Here is a 22,597-nt window from a genome sequence, read left to right as displayed (position 1 = left end):
TGTGCGTGTGTGTGACAAAAGAGATTTATTTTACAGGAAAAGTACAGATAAATATAACTTGGACCATAGGAATCAATGCAATTAGCACTTTTATATAGAAAATGAATTTGCATTTCAATCTCTTAACTGTATGCAGATATTCATTTGTAAAACATTTACAAAAGTGGAACTGGTATTACAAAATGGCAGATGCTCATCTTTATGGGAATGGAAATACAACGCGAACAGTATCTGAGAGTGCTAAAGGTGATGAACCTTATGGCTGAGAGAGATCAGTTTCACATGATCAAGTCAATTAGCATCATTAAAAAATGTTAGATCTCTCTGCAGCAGCAAAATATGCTTGCTGTAAAATAGTGTTAGAAATTATTTGGTTCAGCATCAGAGGCTGTCTTCTTAATAAACCTCCCAATATAATGGCAATCCATCATTAGATTCAACAAAATACGATTAGAATTTCTGGATGACATTTCATGCTGTTTTTGGCTAAGCCGACTTCCTTACTGGATAATTTTAACCACCAATGTGCCACAAAATATGTTGGCTAGTTAGTGCCAACAACTGAAGACGTGACCTTAGTAGGATTTCTGTAACCTATAGAGGATTATGACAATGTAAAACAAAAATCTTTACATTTATTCAAAAAGAGTGTTAAATAAATGTATGGTTTACTTTCCCCCCCATTTATAAAATGATACCAGCAGATCTCTCATAGCCCAGCTTAACCTCCATGGCAGCGGTTACACTGCTATTACAAATCTTACTTGCGCTCTCACACACTCACAAAAGTAGGCATAGGAGTCACCGGTGTGATTATAATCACTTTTATTCCACCACAGTAGTTACCTCTCAAAAACAAATAAAAGAAATATAGCTGTTCTAACCATTTAAAATACATAAAAAATGAAACAGTGCCAAAACTTTATACTTTATACTTTTTAATCTATCAATACATATTTTATTGGATCTCCTGTGGCATTGCTCATGATGAGTCAGAAGATATGTTCCTTTACTTTTGATAACACAATATATTATCAAAGTGACTGTAAAATAAAAATATGTAAGGATAGTGGGCAAAACTGTAGCAGATGGATTTCAATGCAGGCAAGTATGAGGTCTTCCATTTTGGGCCAAAAAAGGATAGATCCGAGTATTATTTAAATGGTGAAAAGCTAGGAACAGTGGAGGACCAAAGAGATTTAGGGTTCCATGTACACAGATCACAAAAATGTAGGGGTCAGGTACAAAACATAATCAAAAAAGCAAATGGAATGTTAGCCTTTATAACTAGAGGGCTAGAATATAAAGGGAGGAGCTTTTGCTACAGCTATACAAAGCCCTGGTTAGACCACATCTGGAGTACTGTGTACAGTTCTGGGCACAGCACCGTAGAAAGGATATATTGGCAGCCCAGATTCATCAGAATGTTACCAGGGCACTAAGGGTTAGATTATGAGGAGAGCTTACATAAACTAGGCTTGTATTCCCTGGAATATAAAAGGTTAAGTGGTGATTTGATTGAGGTTTTTAGGGTAGATAGAGAGAAACTTTGTTCACTGGTGGGGGAGTCTAGGACAAGGGGACATAACTTTAAAATCAGAGCCAGGCCATTCAGGATAGAAGTTAGGAAACATTTCTTCACGCAAATGGTGGTAGAAGGGTGGAACTCTCTCCAACAGATGCTAGCTCAATTAATAATTTTAAATTTGAGATCGTTAGATTGTTGCTAGCCAATTGTATTAAAGGATATGGAACCAAGGTGAGTGGATGGAGTTAGGATACAGATCAGCCATGAACTTGCTGAATGGCAGAACAGGCTCAAGAGGTTGAATGGCCTACTCCTGTCCCTTTGTTCCTATGATATGGAAAAAAAGGCAGGGTAATGGAACTAAGTGCTACAGGTGCAATGGGTTGAATGGCTTTTGTGCTGTAAATCTATAATTCTATAAATGTTCTCTGTATGGCTATGTATTCAGTTGGATCAGAAATAAAAATGTCAGATTGAATCACTTTGAACTTAAATTAAATAATTCTTAGATAATTTCATGTAACATTTCTATGTGTTTAAGTGTTGGCTGGCTGTGTTTTGTAGTCAACAGATTAATACAAATTCAGGTACATAATACTTACATATTCAGATTGTGTCTTCTGATTCTCCAGACAGGTCATGATCCCTGGCTTAGAAATATGTAGGTAATGGTATCCTCCTGGTAAAATGCATTCTGTGTTAAAATAAGGACAAGCAGAAGACACTCATTTTCACATTCTAGGTAGTAAGAAAATTAAAATAGAAGACTTAATATTTCAATCACTATGACTAACATTTGCTAGTGAAAAAGTATCAGAGAGTCAAACAAATGTGCGATGGTAATGGTTGGATGTGGCTTTGAGTTCCTGTTCTCAATAACATCATTGTGGCAGCCCAGGCATGAGGCTGGGTAGGGGGTATATATTAGCTGAACAGATCCAGGCAATTCCCCAAAGAGTGAGCAAAAATTGGAGAGAAACTTGTCCCAAGATAACATTCAGGCACTTCCCAGCTGCTGTCTCAGCCCAAAACTGCAGAGGCCTGGAGCAAGTCATCCACCTGTCCTCTTGGCTGTGGTTATCATGTGACCCACAGTAACTAGAAAATAAAGGGAGAAACTCACCTTTGAATAATAAAACTGTCAAAGGACAATGTTACAGAAAAAGTATGATTTTTAAAAAAAAATCTGGAGTATGTAGCTGAAAATGGGGAATTATTTTCAGAGGGAATTATTTTTACAATTCTGTTGCTTCTTCCCTGCTGGGTGCTACCAGCAGGATCACAGCTGTCATGGTGCTTCTGTGAATATGCTCCATACTGGAACTGGAGGTAGCTTGAAAAAAAAATGCATTTTGTTTAATTTGCATTAAAAATACATTCAGAATTCTTTACTGAGTTATAATTTTAAAAACTAATTAAAAAACTATAATTTCAAGTGCTGCATTCAATACGATAACTGCATATTGTGTTTATCTAATTAATGTACACTTCAGTGGAGATGTTGCATTATGTGAGAAGCAGGTTCTTTTGGTAAAGTATATTATCCGTAGAATATAAGATGTGTAGGAGGGAGTTATAATGCAACAGAAAAATTGGCTTCAAATGTCATCATAAACTACAGTTGAGCCTTGAATGGTTTATATGCAAATTATCTGAATCTTCAGATAGATGCCCTTAGAAGTAAGCAATCATTTTTTTAATAATCCATACAAATTGAAATCTTAGTAGTAAAATTTTATCATTTGTAGTACCACACAGTTCCAATTTTATTGTGCAACGGTGAGTATGTAATATAAACCTGAGTTGGTAGGTTACTCATCATCTTGTACCACTTTAGATATTTTGTGCAAGCTTTTAAAGTTTTCAAATTGATATGCAGAAGTACAGTTTGCTGAAGCAAATAGTTTGCAATTTGTGTCAAATGAGATTGGTTTTAAAATACATATTTTAAAAACCAGTTATAATAGATATATTCTATGAAAATGAAATTTTAAAACTGATTTATTAAGGTCCTGCAGAAGTGGTATTACCTTGTTGAATATTTGGTTCAAACCACAAGAACAAAAATCTAAAATAAACCTATATTAAACTTTTTCACCAATTCTCCTCCAAAACATAATTAGGACTATTAAGCAGAGTACAATTTAATATTTATAATAACTTCATTTGAAGATTTTTCTTCCACTCAGCAATGCTAGCAGTGATTGTGCATCAAATACAGTAAATGGATGGAAGATACTGTTAGATGCAGGTGATTACTAAGGAAGTTAAGAGCCTGTTATGTTATAGGTACTGGTCTCAGAGAGCTATCTCTATGAAGCCAAATGGAGCTGACTGGCCCAAGTTATACTGCCAGCTTCTGCTTTGCTCTCTACACAACACAACAGAGTTCTGTGTATTCATGTTTTAACTCACTGGCCTCTGAATGCCAGATACATTTTTAATGTTAGGAGAGCTGACAATAAAAAAGGCTTAAGGCAGAAAAATGAGGCTTGATTCTAATACGAGCTGTGTAGTTTATGTGGCATAACCATTTTGTTTCCTTTTTAACTCGGGCTCAACTGCATCAATTTCAAATTTGAATCACTAGGCTCAGCAAACGTATGCCATGCCAATTTTAATATGATATCCTATTTAAAGATGCTGAGCATTTACTAGAAATGGGGCATGGGAAAGGAGCAAGATTATGGCTGGATAGGTGATTGAGAAAAGCCTGTGTGACTCGAATGGGATATTAATGAGGTGTTACATTGAGTGAGATGACCAGATGTAGCATGTTAACTACAGAACTGACATAAGTAATTGCATTGCAGCTAGCAGCTTGAAGTGTTAACTAATACCATGATTATAGATTAATATGAAGTAAGCACTTTAATTACTACAGTCCAGGTCACAATGCAATATATTTGGTGAGATTTTCCAATGATTGCAAACATTTAATTGGGAACAGTGTTATTTTTCTTTATCTGGTAGCAGCTATTAAAATCACCAGTTTTGCAATATCCCCTCTCATAAGTGCAACTGGTAAGGCAAAGCACAGAAAAAGTATAAGGAAGGTCCAAAATATGATGATTTAGCACTAATTAAAAACCCTACCACTAGATTTTGCCCTCATTTTGCCACAACTGTTTGTCAATCAGGCATGATAAATTAGAAAGTTATTCAGTAAATTACAGTCTTTTTGGAATTTCTCTCAGCTGATATAGAAATGGATTCTAGTCCCAAAATATTGTTAAGTAAATACCACATAGTTTTTAGGAGATCGGAAAACCCACTACTAGTAGATTGCAGGTTAAATGATAGACTTTTTCTGGCACCAATCATAGTAACTTACATTGCTCAAAGTGGCAAAAAATTGCAGCTGATTTTAATGTTTCTAATTTTAATTGTATTTTTCACTTCTATTAGGTTCTCCGTTCCATGATTTATTCTTTGGCCTTGAGAAAAGATGTGTGCCCAGGCCTCTTCTAATAGTGCTTTTGTGCCACTTTCTAGGAGTAATAAAGGAATGGCCGAGAAGGCAAACCTGCCTATGATTACCCCTTTCTCTGTGGAGTAGGACGAAGCCTCCACTTTGCTCCACTTATGACACTTATCTTGAATGCAAACCCTTTTCAGTACTCCATGGGGGCGACTTTGCCAATGGGGGCGCGTTGGAGGCGGGACTGCTGCTTGTCGGGTCGATGTCCTGCCTCTATCGATTTGTGGCCAACCCACGCTATTTTCCCTTGATTGGCCTTGTTAAGCCCGTCCAGTGGGCTTAGCAGGCCAATTAAGGGAAAGCCGGTTACAGAGAACGTCAGCGTATGATGTTTCATCTGTCAAAAATTTTTGATAGATGAATTGTCATTGTTTGACAGCTCTGTGAAGCTGTCAAACACTGACATTCTCTGTAGTTTGATGAGTTCTTGAATTTAAGACTCATCAACCTCTTTCTTTTGCAGAAATTAGATAGTTGTTGCATTGGAGAATGTGTCATCTCTGCTGCGGAGGTGCGAGACTCTCCGCATACCCAACTCTTGAAGACTGCAGGAAGAAACAAAGGTAAGTAAACTTTTTCTAACACTTTCCACTTACCTCACATACTCACCTCTCCATACTTGCACCCATCACTTACCTTCACAGTGCACTTTTGCACCCCTCCGACCCCCGCAGACCCACTACTCGCCTAGGTGATCCTGGCAGTGTTCACAGCCTTCAGGAAGCCTGCACTTGTGTGGGCAAAATGGGGATAATCCTCTTATCTACCTGTTAACTACTTGTTAACAGGCAGTTAAGTGGCTGCAGTCCCCTTCCCGCCTCCAAGGAGATGGGACCCGGCGCAGGACGGTTACCCGCCTCCTGGCAAGATGGCACGGAGGCGGGTTGGGCACCAGCCCCCAAATTCTGCCATTTTCCTGGCAGTCCCGCCTCCATACCCACCTCCCCAGGACTGGCAAGATCGCGCCCCAGGCTTCTAAATAACAATGTTTTTGAGTAAGTGGGTGATAGAATTGTGCAACAGATTATCATCGGAGGTGGCGGAACAGAAAGCTATGGCAGGGTTTAAACAAAGACCAGATGAATTTCTGTTCAGGCAAATAGGTCTAGAATCACAGTAAGGAAACTGGTGGATGCTTTGGTAGGGTTGTTTCCATGGACCAATGGTTTTCGCCTGCCCAAAACATTATTATGTTACAAATGACTTACAATGACTCAGAAGACCAGGACAGAAGCAAAGTTCGTACATATATCAGCCACATACCATTGCCTTTACATCCAGTGTACATAGGAGTAAGTAGATCTAGCTCTGCTGGTGGCTCAGTCACTTGTTCCAGAGTTGGATCAAACAGATGTAGCATGAGTGCAGCCAGCTGAAACCCAACTTCTTTCGAATTAAAATTTTCATGAGACCACTGGTCAGCATAGTAACGACGGGAAAATTTGGTAAGCGGTCCTGCAGCTCTGATTGCTATATCATTGGTATGGAAGGTGGAATCAATGACTAATTTTCCATCAAAGACAAGGCATGCCTGATTTATGGCTTTGAATGCATCATAATCCACTTTCTTCTTGTCAAAGCTAAAGAAAGCCTGGAAAAGCAAAAAACATTAGAATCACAGACATTCCCCCTTATTTGTAGTAATCCGGAGTCCCAATGTTAACCTAATGCACCCGGTGAGAACGGGGTGCATTCAGGTCAGACGCCTGATTTACACCCCGCTCAAATTTTGACTCCGTTGAAAATCATTCCGGGGTGAAAATCAGCATCCCATCAGCAGATTAGTGGCAAAGCCATGCCTTATGCTTGTGTGTGTGTTTGTAAGTATGAATGCCAATGCAACTGACAGATGAATCATTTAAAAATAATAATTTCCGTTATAATATACCAAATATGCAATGTACTCACTAAATCGCCACAAATTCAATATCACACCCAGTGGACTATTACTTATTTTCAACGGCTTGTGTTATGGAATGGTAAGATGTGGTTTCCATTTGCAATTTCCACAAATTTAGAATTTTCCTGTCTTAACTGTGCCACCATAGAGAGGCACCATGCATTGGAACATAGCAATAGGTCATTCATTGAGCATGTTCCGCATTCATGGCTGATCTGTACCTCAACTACATTTAACCTCCTTTGCTCCATATCCCTCGATATCCTTACCTAACAAAAGTCTATCAATCTCAGTCTTGAAAATTTCAATTGACCCAGCATCCATGGCCTTTTGTGAGAAAGAGGACCAGATTTCCACTATCCTGTGTGAGAAAAAGTGCTTCCTGATTTCACTGCTAAATGGCCTAGCTCTAATTTTAAGATTATGCCCCCCTTGTTTTTTTTGGGATTCGTTTATGGGATGTGGGCGTCGCTGATTGCCCTTGAGAAGGTGGTGGTGAGCCGCTTTCTTGAACTGCTGCAGTCCGTGTGGTGAAGATACTCCCATAGTGCTGTTAGGTAGGGAGTTCCAGGATTTTGACCCAGCGATGATGAAGGATCGGCGATATACTTCTAAGTCAGGATGGTGTGTGACTTGGAGGGGAACTTGGAGGTGGTGATGTTCCCATGCGCCTGCTGCCCTTGTCCTTCTTGGTGGAAGAGGTCGCGGGTTTGGGAGGTGCTGCCGAAGAAGCCTTGGCGAGTTGCTGCAGTGCATATTATAGATGGTACACACTGCAGCCACGGTATGCTGGTGGTGGAGGGAGTGAATGTTTAAGGTGGTAGATAGGGTGCCAATCAAGCGGATGGTGCTTTATCCTGGATGGTGTCGAGCTTCTTGAGTGTTGTTGAAGCTGCACTAATCAAGGCAAGTGGGGAGTATTCCATCACACTCTTTACTTGTGCCTTGTAGATGGTGGAAAGGCTTTGGGGAGTCAGGAGGTGAGACACTCGCCGCAGAATGCCTAGCCTTTGACCTGCTCTTGTTGCCAAAGTATTTATGTGGCTGGTCCAGTTAAGTTTTTGGTCAATGGTGACCCCCAAGATGTTGAGGGTGGGGGATTCTGCGATGGTAATGCCATTGAATGTCAAGGGGAGGTGGTTTGACTCTCCCTTGTTGGAGATAGTCATTGCCTGACAGTTACTGAGCATTTGGACAAATATGAACTGATCAATGAGAGCCAGTGTGGATTTGTGATAGGTAGGTTATGTCTGACTAATCTAGTTTGAGTTTTTTGAGGAGGTCACTCGCATGGTGCATAGGGGAGTGTCTATAGATACAGTCTATGTGGACTTCCGGAAGGCAGTTGATAAGGTTCTGCACAAGAGATTAATATCAAAAATGAAAGCGCACAGAATTGGAGATAATCTTATGACATATGTTGCTAATTGGTTGGGATATGGAGACAGTGAGTAGGGATGTAACGTGGTGTTCCCGGGGGATCTGTACTGTGTCCTTGGCTTTTCACTATATATATATTAATTAATGACTTGGATGTAGGAATAGACTTGTATATCCAAGTCTGCAGATGACACTAAGTTAGGAGGCACAGTAAGTTGTGTAGATGGGAGCAGGAAGTTACACAGGGGCCTAGACAGACTAAGTGAGTGTTCAAAACTGTGGTAGTTGGAGTTCAATGTAGGGAAGTGTGATCCACTTTGGATCCGAGAAAGACAAATCGGAATATTTTCTTAATGGTGAGAGACTAGCAGCTGTGGAGCAGCAACGAGATTTAGGTGTCCATGTACATAACTCACTGAAACCTAGTGTACAGGTACAAAAAGTAATCAAAAAGGCTAATGGAACGTTGGCCTTTATCTCAATGTTAGAATACAAAAGTGGGGAAGTGATGCTTTAGTTGTATAAAGCCTTGGTCAGACCACATCTGGAATACTGTGTTCAGTTTTGGGCAGTGAAACTCAGGAAGGATATATTGTCCTTAGAGTGGGTACAGCGCAGATTCACCTGAATTATACCAGGGCTTAAAGGGTTAAATTATGAGGACAGGTTCAATGAACTTGGTTTGTATTCCCCTCAATTAGAAGGTTGAGGAGTGATCTAATTGAGGCCTTTAAAATTAGAGGGATTTGATAAGATAGATTCAGAAAAGCTATTTCCTCTGGTGGGGAAATGCCCTAGGAGGGGCCTAGCGCAGCACAACCCGGAGCCCAGCTGGGCCACCAGGGATCGGAGTGCCGGCAAAATAGCCCGGCTCTCAAGAGTGCCAGGCTCAGGGACTGCAGCTGGCACCCCACGGGGGGGCTTCACAGGAGGCCGGGGACGGCAACGGGGGCAGGTGCTGGCAGGTGGCCAACAACAAAAATGGCCGCCCGGCACCTCCCCTTTAATTTGCGCCGCCCTGGCAGCACGTACGTCCCCCTGATCCTGTCGGACATAGCATCCGGTGGTAAGTCAGGGGGCTACCGAAGATTGCGACCGGGGTGTGAGTGGGGCGCTGTGCACGGCGATGATGTCATCGCTGGAGGCGCAGTGCCACAGGGCGCTAACGTTACTGCTGCCACTAGCCTCCCGCTGAATTTCATGGGACACGTTAGCGGAGCCGTGCCCGGGCGCTAGTTGCTTTGCGCCCCATTAGCGCCCTCTTAGGGTGCTAACGGGAGGCACAAATCAACCGAATTTTTCCCCCAGGGTCTTCAGAGAGCATTTCTCTTATATCCACTTAAGCAAGGAGCAGTGTATTAGGAGGCTATCCTTCACCAAGGAGGTGGTCACAGAACTCTGCCACCTCCTGCAACCAGACCTGCAGCCTCAGAGCACGGCGACCAGGGCTCTCCCAGTGGCAGTCAAGGTCACCGTGGCCCTCAATTTCTTCGCCAGCGGATCCTTCCAGTCTGCTGCAGAAGACATAGCTAACATCTCCCAGTTCACCATCCATCGCTGCATCCGGGAGGTCACTGAGGCTCTCCACACCAGGAGAATGGACTACATTGTCTTCTCTCTGAGCAGAGAGAAGCAGGACAAGTGCGCATGTGGCTTTGCCAGGATAGCAAGCTTCCCCATGGTGCAGGGCACCATCGACTGCACCCATGTGGCTTTGCGGGCGCCGTATAACAATCCTGAGATCTTCCGTAACCGCAAAGGCTACCACTCACTTAATGTGCAGTTGTTGTGCGACCACGCCCAGTGCTTCCTGATGGTCAATGCCCGCTATCCTGGCAGCAGTCATGATGCCTTCATCCTGCGTCAGTCCGGTGTGTCAGCAATCCTCCAGCCACCACATCAAACTCGAGGGTGGCTGCTCAGAGACAAGGGCTATCCGCTCTGCACCTGGCTGATGACTCCCATCCCCAACCCCACCATTCGTGCCCAGCACTCATATAATGAGAGCCATGCTTCCACCAGGAACTTCATCGAGCAGACCATTGGGTTACTAAAGCAACGGTTCCGCTGCCTTGACCGCTTGGGAGGAGCCCTCCAGTACACATCGCAGTGGGTGTCCCATTTCGTAGTGGTCTGCTGCATGCTTCACAATTTGGCCATCATGAGGGCACAGCCCTTGCCAGTAGGGATTACGTCACCACCTTAGGAGGAGGACGAGGAAAAGGAGGAGGAGGAGGAAGAGGAAGAGGACGTAGGGAGGAGGCAGGCAGCTAATCCTCCTTTCAGGCACCACAAAAGATTCCAAACAAAATTAATAAATTTAACCCAAATCAATTGACACATATTTAGACTTACATTATGAACTAATCACCTTTGTGCAATCCCATAGTGCCTGTCGTTCGGGCACCCTTTCCTGATCTAGTGCTCCTACGAAGTGCTCCCCCAGTGGCTGCTGCATGGCTGGTGGAAGAGACTTCTATGGGAGAGACTTCAGATGGTCTTGCAGGACCACCTCGAACAACTCTAGCCCCAGGAGGCCCAGGTGTAGACTGCACCAACTCGGCATGGGCAGCAGCTGTCTGTGCTGGCTGGCTGACAGGGAGCGGCAAGGGCAATGGTGGAGTGGCAGTGGTGCGAACATTAATGTTGCCATCCTGAGAGAGGACAGCAGGGTCCTGCTCTACTGACCCACTGCCACTCCCCCAGGGCGGCGCCTCAGCATTCCTAGCAATGTGTTGGAGCACAGATTGCTGGCCTGATGCGACGGGAGCGGTGGCGGCGGCAGTACAAAAAGCGAGCCCCAGGACCAGGTAGGCCTCAGAGCGGCTGAGCGGACCTGTGAGGAGCGGGAGCGGCGGCGGCAGTACAAAAAGCGAGCCCCAGGGCCAGGTAGGCCTCAGAGCAGCTGAGCAGACCTGTGAGGAGCGGGAGCGGCGGTGGCAGTACAAAAAGCGAGCCCCAGGGCCAGGTAGGCCTCAGAGCAGCTGAGCAGACCTGTGAGGAGCGGGAGCGGCGGCGGCAGTACAAAAAGCGAGCCCCAGGACCAGGTAGGCCTCAGAGTGGCTGAGCGGACCTGTGAGGAGCGGGAGCGGCGGCAGTACAAAAAGCGAGCCCCAGGACCAGGTAGGCCTCAGAGTGGCTGAGCGGACCTGTGAGGAGCGGGAGCGGCGGCAGTACAAAAAGCGAGCCCCAGGACCAGGTAGGCCTCAGAGCAGCTGAGTGGACCTGTGAGGAGTGGGAGCGGTGGCGGCGGCAGTACAAAAAAGCGAGCCCCAGGACCAGGTAGGCCTCAGAGCAGCTGAGTGGACCTGTGAGGAGTGGGAGCGGTGGCGGCGGCAGTACAAAAAAGCGAGCCCCAGGACCAGGTAGGCCTCAGAGCAGCTGAGTGGACCTGTGAGGAGTGGGAGCGGTGGCGGCAGCAGTACAAAAAAGTGAGCCCCAGGACCAGGTAGGCCTCAGAGCAGCTGAGTGGACCTGTGAGGAGTGGGAGCGGTGGCGGCGGCAGTACAAAAAAGCGAGCCCCAGGACCAGGTAGGCCTCAGAGCAGCTGAGTGGACCTGTGAGGAGTGGGAGCGGTGGCGGCAGCAGTACAAAAAAGTGAGCCCCAGGACCAGGTAGGCTTACCAATCCGAGAGCGAAGTAAAAAGTAATCGAAGTGTGACATCACCAGAAAGCAGGTAAGTGACTGGTTGGTGAGTATTTCTCTCTTTTTTAAACTTTAACTCAGTGGTTTATAGTTTCTAAGCTCTCTGTGGTGTGGCGGGGACTGTTTGTAAACCAGGGCCCTTAAATATATCATTTAACTGTAGTGTAATTGGTGGGATTGATTTGATTTAATTTATTTTGAATTAATTAAAGGGTAAGTCATGGCAGGAGAGCCTGGCCCCGTAGTGTGCTCCTCCTGTGCTATGTGGGAACTCAGGGACACTTCTTGTGTCCCTGACAACCATGTGTGCAGAAAGTGTATCCAGCTGCAGCTACTGGCAGACTGCATTGTGGCGCTGGAGCTGCGATTGGATACATATTGGACCATTCGCGATGCTGAGGACATCGTGGATATCACGTTTAAGTAGTTGGTCACACCGCAGGCAAAGGTTGCACAGGCAGAAAGGGAAGGGGTGACCAACAGACAGAGTAGTAGGCGCAGGCAGGTAGTGCAGGAGTCCCCTGTGGTGATCCCCCTCTCAAACAGATATACCACTTTGGATACTAATGGGGGGGATGGCTTACCAGGGGAAGGCAGCAGCAACTAACATCCTGGCACCATGGGTGGCTCTGCTGCACAGAACGGGAGGAAAAAGAGTGGGAGAGCTATAGTGATAGGGGACTCTATTGTAAAGGGAATAGATAGGCGTTCCTGCGGCCGCAAACGAGACTCCAGGATGGTGTGTTGCCTCCCTGGTGCAAGGGTCAAGGATGTCTCAGAGCGGCTGGAGAACATTTTGGAAGGGGAGGGTGAACAGCGAGTTGTCGTGGTGCATATAGGTACCAACGATATAGGTAAAAACCGGGATGAGGTCCTAAAAGCTGAATATAGGGAGTTAGGAGGTAAATTAAAAAATAGGACCTCAAAGGTAGTAATCTCAGGATTACTACCAGTGCCACGTGCTAGTCAGTAGAAATAGAAGGATATTTCAGATGAATACGTGGCCAGAGGAATGGTGCAAGGGGGAGGGATTCAAATTCCTGGGACATTGGAACAGGTTCTGGGGGAGGTGGGACCAGTACAAAACGGACGGTTTGCACCTGGGCAGGGCCGGGACCGATGTCCTAGGAGAAGTGTTTGCTAGTGCTCTGGGGGAGGGTTTAAACTAAAATGGCAGGGAGTTGGGAACCTGAGCGGGGAGACAGAGGAAAGGGAAACAAGGATAAAAGCAAAAGACAGGAAGGAGAAAAAAAAAAGTGGCAGACAGAGAAATCAAGGGTTTAAATCAAACATGGCCACAGTAAATAATAATTCTAAAATATCTAAGAGCGTTAAAAAAACAAGCCTGAAGGCTTTGTGTCTTAATGCGAGGAGCATTCATAGAAACATAGAAGATAGGAGCAGGAGTAGGCCATTCGGCCCCTCGAACCTGCTCTACCATTTAATGAGATCATGGCTGATCATCCAAATTAAGTACCCTGTCCCTACCTTCTCCCCATATCCCTTGATCCCTTTAGCCTTAAGAAATATATCCAACTCCTTCTTGAATATATTTAATGAACTGGCCTCCACTGCCCTCTGTGGCAGAGAATTCCACAGGTTCACCACTCTCTGGGTGAAGAAATTCCTCCTCATTTCAGTCCTAAATGGCTTAACCCTTATCCTTAGACTATGACCCCTGGTTCTGGACTCCCCGGCCATCAGAAACATCCTTCCTGCATCTAGTCTGTCCAGGCCTGACAGAATTTTATAGGTTTCGATGAGATCCCCTCTCAATCTTCTAAACTCCAGTGAGTATAAGCCCAATCGACACAATCTCTCCTCATACGTCATTCCTGCCATCCCAGGTATCAGCCTGGTGAATCTTTGCTGCACTCCCTCCATGGCAAGAACGTCCTTCCTCAGATAAGGCGACCAAAACTGCACACAATAGTCAAGGTGCGGTCTCACCAAGGCCCTGTACAACTGCAGCAAGACATCCTTGTTCCTGTACTCGAACCCTCTTGTCACGAAGGCCAACATACCATTTGCCTTCTTAACCGCCTGCTGCACCTGCATGCTTGCCTTCAGTGACTGGTGCACAAGAACACCCAGGTCTCTTTGCACTTCCCCTTCTCCCAATCTATTGCCATTCAAATAATAGTCTGCCTTCCTGTATTTGCCACCAAAGTGGATAACCTCACATTTATCCACATTATAGTGCATTTGCCATGTTTCTGCCCAATCACACAACCTGTCCAAATCGTACTGGAGTTTCACGACATCCTCCTCACAGCATACCCTCCCACCCAGCTTTGTGTCGTCTGCAAATTTGGAGATATTACATCCAATTCCCTCGTCCAGATCATTAATATATATTGTGAACAGCTGGGGTCCTAGGACCGATCCTTGCGGTACCCCACTAGTCACTGCCTGCCACTCGGAAAACCACCCGTTTATTCCAACTCTTTGCTTTCTATCCGCCAACCAGTTCTCTATCCAAGTCAATACCTTGCCCCCAATCCCATGTGCCTTAATTTTGCACGATAATCTCTTATGTGGGACCTTATCGAAAGCCTTCTGAAAGTCCAAATATACCACATCCACTGGTTCTCCCTTATCTATTTTACCAGTTACATTCTCAAAAAATTCCAGTAGATTAGTCAAGCACGATTTACCTTTTGTAAATCCATGTTGACTTTGACCGATCCCATCACTGCTTTCCAAGTGCTCTGCTATTACATCTTTTAGCATGGACTCTAGCATTTTCCCTACGACCGATGTCAGGCTTACCGGTCTATAATTCCCCGCTTTTTCTCTACCACCTTATTTGAATAGTGGGGTAATATTAGCTACCCTCCAATCCATGGGAGCTGTTCCAGAGTCTATAGAATTTTGGAAGATGACCAGCAATGCATCTACTATTTCTAGGGCCACTTCCTTAAGTACCCTGAGATGTAGATTATCAGGCCCTGGGGATTTATCGGCCTTCAGTCCCATCAATTTTCCTAACACCATTTCCCTACAAATACTGATTTCTTTCAGTTCCACCCTTTCATCAGACCCTATGTTCCCTGGCATCTCTGGGAGGTTATTTGTGTCCTCCTTTGTGAAGACAGAACCAAAATATGTATTTAATTGGTCCGCCATTTCTTTGTTCCCCATTATAAATTCCCCTGATTCTGACTGCAAGGGACCTACGCTTGACTTCACCAATCTTTTTCTCTTCACATATCTATAAAAGCTTTTACAGTCAGTTTTTATGTTCTCTGCAAGCTTACTCTCATATTCTATTTTTCCCTTCTTAATTAATCCCTTTGTCCTCCCTTGTTGAATCCTAAACTACTCCCAATCTGCAGGATTATTGCTTTTTCTGGCCAATTTATATGTCCTCTCCTTGGATCTTATGCTATCCCTAATTTCCCTTGTTAGCCACGGTTGAGTCACCATTTTTGTTTTATTTTTATGCCAAACTGGGATGAACAAATTCTGTCGTTCATCCATTCGGTCTTTGAATGTTTGCCATTGCCTATCCACCGTCAACCCTTTGAGTGACATTCCCCAATCAATCCTACCCAACTCGCTCCTCAGACCATCGTAGTTTCCTTTATTTAAATTTAGGACCCTAGTCTCTGAGTCAACTACTTCATTCTCCATCTCAATGAAGAATTCGATCATATTATGATCGCTCTGACCCAAGGGCCCTCGTACAACAAGATTGCTCGTTAATCCTTTCTCGTTACATAATACCCAGTCTAAGATGGCCTGATCTCTGGTTGGTTCCTCGACATATTGGTCCAGGAAACCATCCCGTAAAAACGCCAGGAATTCCTCCTCCACAGTATTGTTACTAATTTGGTTAGCCCAATCTATATGTAGATTAAAGTCACCCATGATGACTGCTGTGCCCTTATTGCACGCTTCTCTAATTTCCCTTTTAATGCTATCCCCAACCTCCGCCTTACTGTTTGGAGGTCTATATACCACTCCCACTAATGTTTTCTGCCACTTAGTATTTCTCAATTCTACCCATACAGATTCCACATCATCAGAGCTAATATCCTTCCTTACAATTGTGTTAATCCCTTCTTTAACCAGTAATGCTACCCCACCTCCTTTTCCTTTTTGCCTATCTTTCCTGAATATTGAATACCCCTGGATGTTGAGTTCCCAGCCTTGGCCATCCTTGAGCCATGTTTCCGTAATCCCAACCAAATCATATTCGTTTACCTCTATTTGCGCAGCCAATTCATCCACCTTATTACGAATGCTCCTCGCATTAAGACACAAAGCCTTCAGGCTTGTTTTTTTAACGCTCTTAGACCTATTAGAATTATTATTTACTGTGGCCACGTTTGATTTAAACCGTTGATTTCTCTGACTGCCACTTTCGTTTTTCTCCTTCCTATCTTTTGCTTTTATCCTTGTTTCCCTTTCCTCTGTCTCCCTGCTCAGGTTCCCAACCCCCTGCCATTTTAGTTTAAACCCTCCCCCAGAGCACTAGCAAACACTCCCCCTAGGACATTGGTTCCAGCCCTGCCCAGGTGCAAACCGTCCGGTTTGAGCTGGTCCCACCTCCCCCAGAACCGGTTCCAATGTCCCAGGAACTTGAATCCCTCCCCGTTGCAACATTCCTCTAGCCACGTATTCATCTGAAATATCATTCTATTTCTACTCTGACTAGCACGTGGCACTGGTAGCAATCCTGAGATTACTACCTTTGAGGTCCTACTTTTAAATTTACTTCCAACTCCCTATCTTCCGCTTTTAGGACCTCATCCCGCTTTTTACCAATATGCACCACGACAACTGGCTGTTCACCCTCCCCTTCCAAGATGTTCTGCAGCCGCTCTGAGACATCCTTGACACTTGCATCAGGGAGACAACACACCATCCGCAGGGGTCAGTGCTGGGTCCCCAACTCTTTACAATCTATATTAATGATTTGGAGGAGGGGACCGAGTGTAACATATCAAAGTTTGCAGATGATACCAAGATGGGAGGGAAAGTAGTGAGTGAGGAGGACATAAAAAACCTGCAAAGGGACATAGACAGGCTAAGTAAGTGGGCAGAGATTTGGCAGATGGAATACAATACTGGAAAGTGTGAGGTTATGCACTTTGGCAGGAAAAATCATAGAGCAAGTTATTATCTTAATGGCAAGAAACTGGAAAGTACTGTAGTACAAAGGGATCTGGGGGTCCTGGTGCACGAAACTCAAAAAGTTAGTATGCAGGTGCAGCAAGTGATCAAGAAGGCCAATGGAATGTTGGCTTTCATTGCTAGGGGGATAGAATATAAAAACAGGGAGGTATTGTTGCTGTTGTACAAGGTATTGGTGAGACCGCACCTGGAATACTGCATACAGTTTTGGTGTCCATACTTAAGAAAAGACATACTTGCTCTCGAGTCAGTACAAAGAAGGTTCACTCTGTTAATCCCGGGGATGAGGGGGTGGACATATGAGGAGAGGTTGAGTAGATTGGGACTCTACTCATTGGAGTTCAGAAGAATGAGAGGCGATCTTATTGAAACATATAAGATTGTGAAGGGGCTTGATCGGGTGGATGCGGTGAGGATGTTCCCAATGTTGGGTGAAACTAGAACTAGGGGGCATAATCTTAGAATAAGGGGCTGCTCTTTCAAAACTGAGATGAGGAAAAACTTCTTCACTCAGAGGGTAGTAGGTCTGTGGAATTTGCTGCCCCAGAAAGCTGTGGAAGCTACATCATTAAATAAATTTAAAACAGAAATAGACAGTTTCCTAGAAGTAAAGGGAATTAGGGGTTACGGGGAGCGGGCAGGAAATTGGACATGAGTCTAGGTTTGGAATGGTCATGGCCCTGTGGGTAGCGGAGCGGGCCCAGGGGCCATGTAGCCTGGTTCTGCTCCTACTCCTTGTGTTCTAATTCTGTGTTAGATTTCAGGAGATGGTTCTATTCCTGTTCCTGGCTGGGGTGGAGATCACCTTTTATAGCAGGTAAGTACTGTGAAAATATAGGGACAGAGTGATCTCCTGGACGAGTTTCGATCGCCTAGATGGGTCGGAGAGGAATTTCCCAGATTTTTTCTCCCAAATTGGCCATTGGGTTTTTATCTGGTTTTTCGCCTCTCCCAGGAGATCACATAGATTTGGGTGGGATGTAGAGTGATAGTTGATTTGAGGTTAGGATCAGATCAGCCATGATCTTATTGAATGGTGGAGCAGGCTCGAGGGGCCGATTGGCCTACTCCTGCTCCTATTTCTTATGTTCTTATGTTCTTATCCTGGAGTCTCATTTGCGGCCGCAGAAACGCCTATCTATTCCCCTTACAATAGAATCCCCTATTACTTTAGCTCTCCTGCTCTTTTTCCTCCCATCCTGTGCAGCAGAGCCACCCCTGGTGCCAGGAAGTTGGCTGCTGCTGCTTTCCTCTGATAAGCCATCCCCCCCAACAGCACTCATAATAAGGTGGATGAATTAGCTGCGCAAATAGAGGTAAACGAATATGATATGATTGGGATTACGGAAACATGGCTCCAGGGTGGCCAAGGCTGGGAACTCAACATCCAGGGGTATTCAATATTCAGGAAAGATGGGCAAAAAGGAAAAGGAAGTGGGGTAGCATTGCTGGTTAAAGAGGGGATTAACACAATTATAAGGATGGATATTAGCTCTGATGATGTGGAATCTGTATGGGTAGAACTGAGAAATACCAAGAGGCAGAAAACGTTAGTGGGAGTGGTATATAGACTTCCAAACAGTAATGCGGAGGTCAGGGATGGCATTAAAAGGGAAATTAGAGAAGCGTGCAATAAGGGCACAGCAGTTATCATGGGTACTTTAATCTACATATAGATTGGGCTTACCAAATTAGTAACAATACTGTGGAGGAGGAATTCCTGGATGGTTTCCTGGACCAATATGTCGAGGAACCAACTAGAGATCAGGCCATCTTAGACTGGGTATTATGTAATGAGAAAGGATTAATTAGCAATCTTGTTGTGCGAGGCCCCTTGGGTCGGAGTGATCATAATATGATAGAATTTTTCATTAAGATGGAGAGTGAAGTAGTTGACTCAGAGACTAGGGTCCTGAATTTAAATAAAGGAAACTATGATGGCATGAGGCGTGAGTTGGGTAGGATTGATTGGGGAATGTCACTCAAAGGGTTGACGGTGGATAGGCAATGGCAAACATTCAAAGATCGCATGGATGAACTACAGAATTTGTTCATCCCAGTTTGACATTAAAATAAAACAAAAAAAGTGACTCAACCGTGGCTAACAAGGGAAATTAGAGATAGCATAAGATCCGAGGAGAGGAGATATAAATTGGCCAGAAAAAGCAGTAAACCTGAGGATTGGGAGCTGTTTAGGATTCAACAAAGGAGGACAAATTGATTCAATAAGAGGGGGAAAATAGAGTATGAGAGTAAGCTTGCAGGGAACATAAAAACTGACTGTAAAAGCTTTTATAGATATGTGAAGAGATGAAGATTGGTGAAGTCAAGCGTAGGTCCCTTGTAGTCAGAATCAGGGGAATTTATAGAAACATACAAACATATATAATGGGGAACAAAGAAATGGCAGACCAATTAAATACATACTTTGGTTCTGGCTTCACAAAGGAGGACACAAATAACCTCCCAGAGATGTCGGGGAACATAGGGTCTAATGAAAGGGAGGAACTGATAGAAATCGGTATTTGTAGGGAAATGGTGTTAGGGAAATTGACGGGATTGAAGGCCGATAAATCCCCAGGGCCTGATAATCTACATCCTAGGGTATTTAAGGAAGTGGCCCTAGAAATAGTAGATGCATTGCTGGTCATCTTCCAAAATTCGATAGACTCTGGAACAGTACCCATGGATTGGCAGGTAGCTAATGTTACCCCACTGTTCAAAAAAGGTGGTAGAGAGAAAATGGGGAATAACAGACCGGTAAGCCTGACATCGGTAGTGGGGAAAATGCTAGAGTCCATTATAAAAGATGTAATAGCAGAGCACTTGGAAAACAGTGACGGGATCGGACAAAGTCAACATGGATTTACAAAAGGTAAATCGTGCTTGACTAATCTACTGGAATTTTTTGAGGATGTAACTGGTAAAATAGAAAAGGGAGAACCAGTGGATGTGGTGTATTTCGAATTTCTAAAGGCTTTCGATAAGGTCCCGCATAAGAGATTAGCGTGTAAAGTTAAGGCACATGGGATTGGGGGCAAGGTATTGACTTGGATAGAGAACTAGTTGGCAGACAGAAAGCAAAGAGTTGGAATAAACAGCTCTTTTTCCGAGTGGCAGGCAGTGTCTAGTGGGGTACCGCAGGGATCGGTCCTTGGACCCCAGCTATTCACAATATATATTAATGATCTGGACGAGGGAACTAGATGTAATATCTCCAAGTTTGCAGACGACACAAAGCTGGGTGGGCGTGTATGCTGTGAGGAGGATGCCGAGAAACTCCAGGGTGATTTGGACAGGTTGCGTGATTGGGCAGAAGCATGGCAGATGCCATATAACGTGGATAAATGCGAGGTTATCCACTTTGGTGTCAAAAACAAGAAGGCAGATTATTATCTGAATGCCAATAGATTGGGAGGAGGGGAAGTGCAACGAGAGCTGGGCGTCCTTGTGCACCAGTCGCTGAAGGTAAGCATGCAGGTGCAGCAGGCGGTTAAGAAGGCAAATGGTATGTTGGCCTTCGTAGCGAGAGGGTTTGAGTACAGGAACAAGGATGTCTTGCTGCAGTTGTACAGGGCCTTGATGAGACTACACGTTGAGTATTGTGTGCAGTTTTGGTCGCCTTATCTGAGGAAGGATGTTCTTGCCATGGAAGGAGTGCAGCGAAGATGCACCAGGCTGATATCTGGGATGGCAGGAATGATGTATGAGGAGAGATTGGGTCGATTGGGTTTGTACTCGCTGGAGTTTAGAATGAGAGGGGATCTCATTGAAACTTATAAAATTCTAACAGGACTAGACAGACTAGATGCAGGAAGGATTTTCCCGATGGTCGGGGAGTCCAGAACCAGGGGCCACAGTCTAAGGATAAGGGATAAGCTATTTAGGACAGAGATGAGGAGGAATTTCTTCACCCAGAGAGTGGTGAACCTGTGGAATTCTCTACCACAGAAGGCAGTGGAGGCCAATTCATTAAATATATTCAAGAAGGAGTTGGATATATTTCTTAAAGCTAAAGGGATCAAGGGATATGGGGAGAAAGCAGGGACAGGGTACTTAATTTGGATGATCAGCCATGATCGCATTGAATGGCGGAGCAGGCTCGAGGGGCCGAATGGCCTACTCCTGTTCCTATCTTCTATGTTTCTGTGTTTCTATGACAACCTGCAAGCCCCGGTCAACACTGGTAAACCCAGCCACGATGGCAGCAGTCTAAGCTTGGGTGGCATCAAGCTGAGACTGCATGAGAGTAGTCTGAACTTGGGTGGCATCAAGCTGAGACTGCATGAGAGCAGTCTGAACTTGGGTGGCACAAAGCTGAGACTTCATGAGGACTGCGCTTCCGCTGCAGCACTAAGACGTTGGGTCGCTTCTATCTGTGCTGCAATAGCAGCCCCGACATTGCCCATCTCACACAGCACTGGGTCGACACGGTTTCTTCAGGAGTCTTCAATCATTTCCAGCCTGGAAATCATGAGCTTCAAGCTCTGCACAGAGCCCCATGCAATGTTGGAGGCGGACTTCTCCATGCTCATTAACATTGCCAAGAGGCTCTCTGGCAGGCTTACCATTGCACCTAGCAATTGGGTGTGTATGCCCATCACCCTTCTTCTAAAGGCTGACCCATCGAGGTCCTCATCCGAGTCCTGTGCAGCAGAACTCGCACGTGAACTCGCCTTCTGGGGAGGTGGCCTGTGAGCTACCCTTTCCCCCTCGCCTTGCTGCAGCCCACTTGTGCCCAGTGCCTCAACTTGTGCAGGTCCCGCATCTACTCAACCCTCTAAAGTATGCGCAGTGCCAGTTTCTGAGCTGGTGCCTGCAAGTGACAGATGCAGTGACGCTGTGTCTTCTTCTCCTTCTCCCCCCTTGCTCATGCATCGCCTCGGGAACAGGCTGCTCGGGCTCTTGGTTTTGATTAGCTGAAAGCAGAAAGGTTCAAGAGTCAGGTTATAGTGAGACAGTAGTGGGGGAGGGGGGAAGCAAGATATGCATGCATACAGCATCAGCTGCTTGAAAGTGAGAAGAGATTGTGGGATGAGGAGGAAGTGGGATGTGAGAAGAAGGATTAGGAATGAGCATACCGTTGTTGTCCCCAAGGGATTCAACCTCGCCGCTTGCCACGGCCTCTATTATCTGCCACCCAATGATCTCCAGCACTCTCTCCTCCAGCTGGCTGAGGTCCTGATGGCAGCTTGCCCACCGTGTGTCTGCCGCTGCTCTCTCCGACCTTGGCCTGCAAGAGAAAGGGAAGTGTATGAGTGAGTGTAGTGCAATGTGTTTGGGTGATGTGCTTGCCATAGCTGAATAGCTGTCAGTGTGTGCAAGGTGTGAGATGTGGGTGTGAGTGTTGCAGCAATGGTAAGGTTGTGAGGGTGAAGTGAAGCTATGATTGTGAGATCTGAGTGCTGATAGATCGAGATTGTTGGTAGGTCAGTGCTGGGGGGGTGGTGCATTGAGCAGTGTGTGAGGCTTGTGGTGCAGATGGTGGGATATGGCATTTGCTGAAGCCTTCACTCACAT

General features: G+C 45.1%; 1 protein-coding gene across 10 annotated transcripts in view; it reads right to left on the bottom strand.

The window, feature by feature from the left end:
- cfap61 (cilia and flagella associated protein 61) overlaps positions 1 to 22,597 on the bottom strand; it is a 383,529-nt gene that overhangs the window by 62,708 nt on the left and 298,224 nt on the right. For 7 of the 10 annotated variants that reach the window (XM_085981775.1, XM_085981776.1, XM_085981778.1 and 4 more), the window contains 2 exons: positions 6,273 to 6,600; positions 2,131 to 2,222 (listed from right to left, as the gene is read on the bottom strand). In XM_085981775.1, the coding sequence (XP_085837901.1) occupies positions 2,131 to 2,222; positions 6,273 to 6,600 (420 nt within the window). Of the gene's footprint in view, positions 1 to 2,130; positions 2,223 to 6,272; positions 6,601 to 22,597 lie in introns of those variants that run through there. The other 3 variants (XM_085981777.1, XM_085981782.1, XM_085981784.1) reach the window with 3 other exon arrangements.

Source organism: Somniosus microcephalus, chromosome 3 (genome assembly GCF_052327205.1).
Source record: "Somniosus microcephalus isolate GS21.2 chromosome 3, FLI_Smic_1.0, whole genome shotgun sequence".
Taxonomy (NCBI): domain Eukaryota; kingdom Metazoa; phylum Chordata; class Chondrichthyes; order Squaliformes; family Somniosidae; genus Somniosus; species Somniosus microcephalus.
The sequence above is the reverse complement of the archived record's forward strand: the minus strand, read 5'-3'. Positions and strand labels throughout refer to the sequence as shown.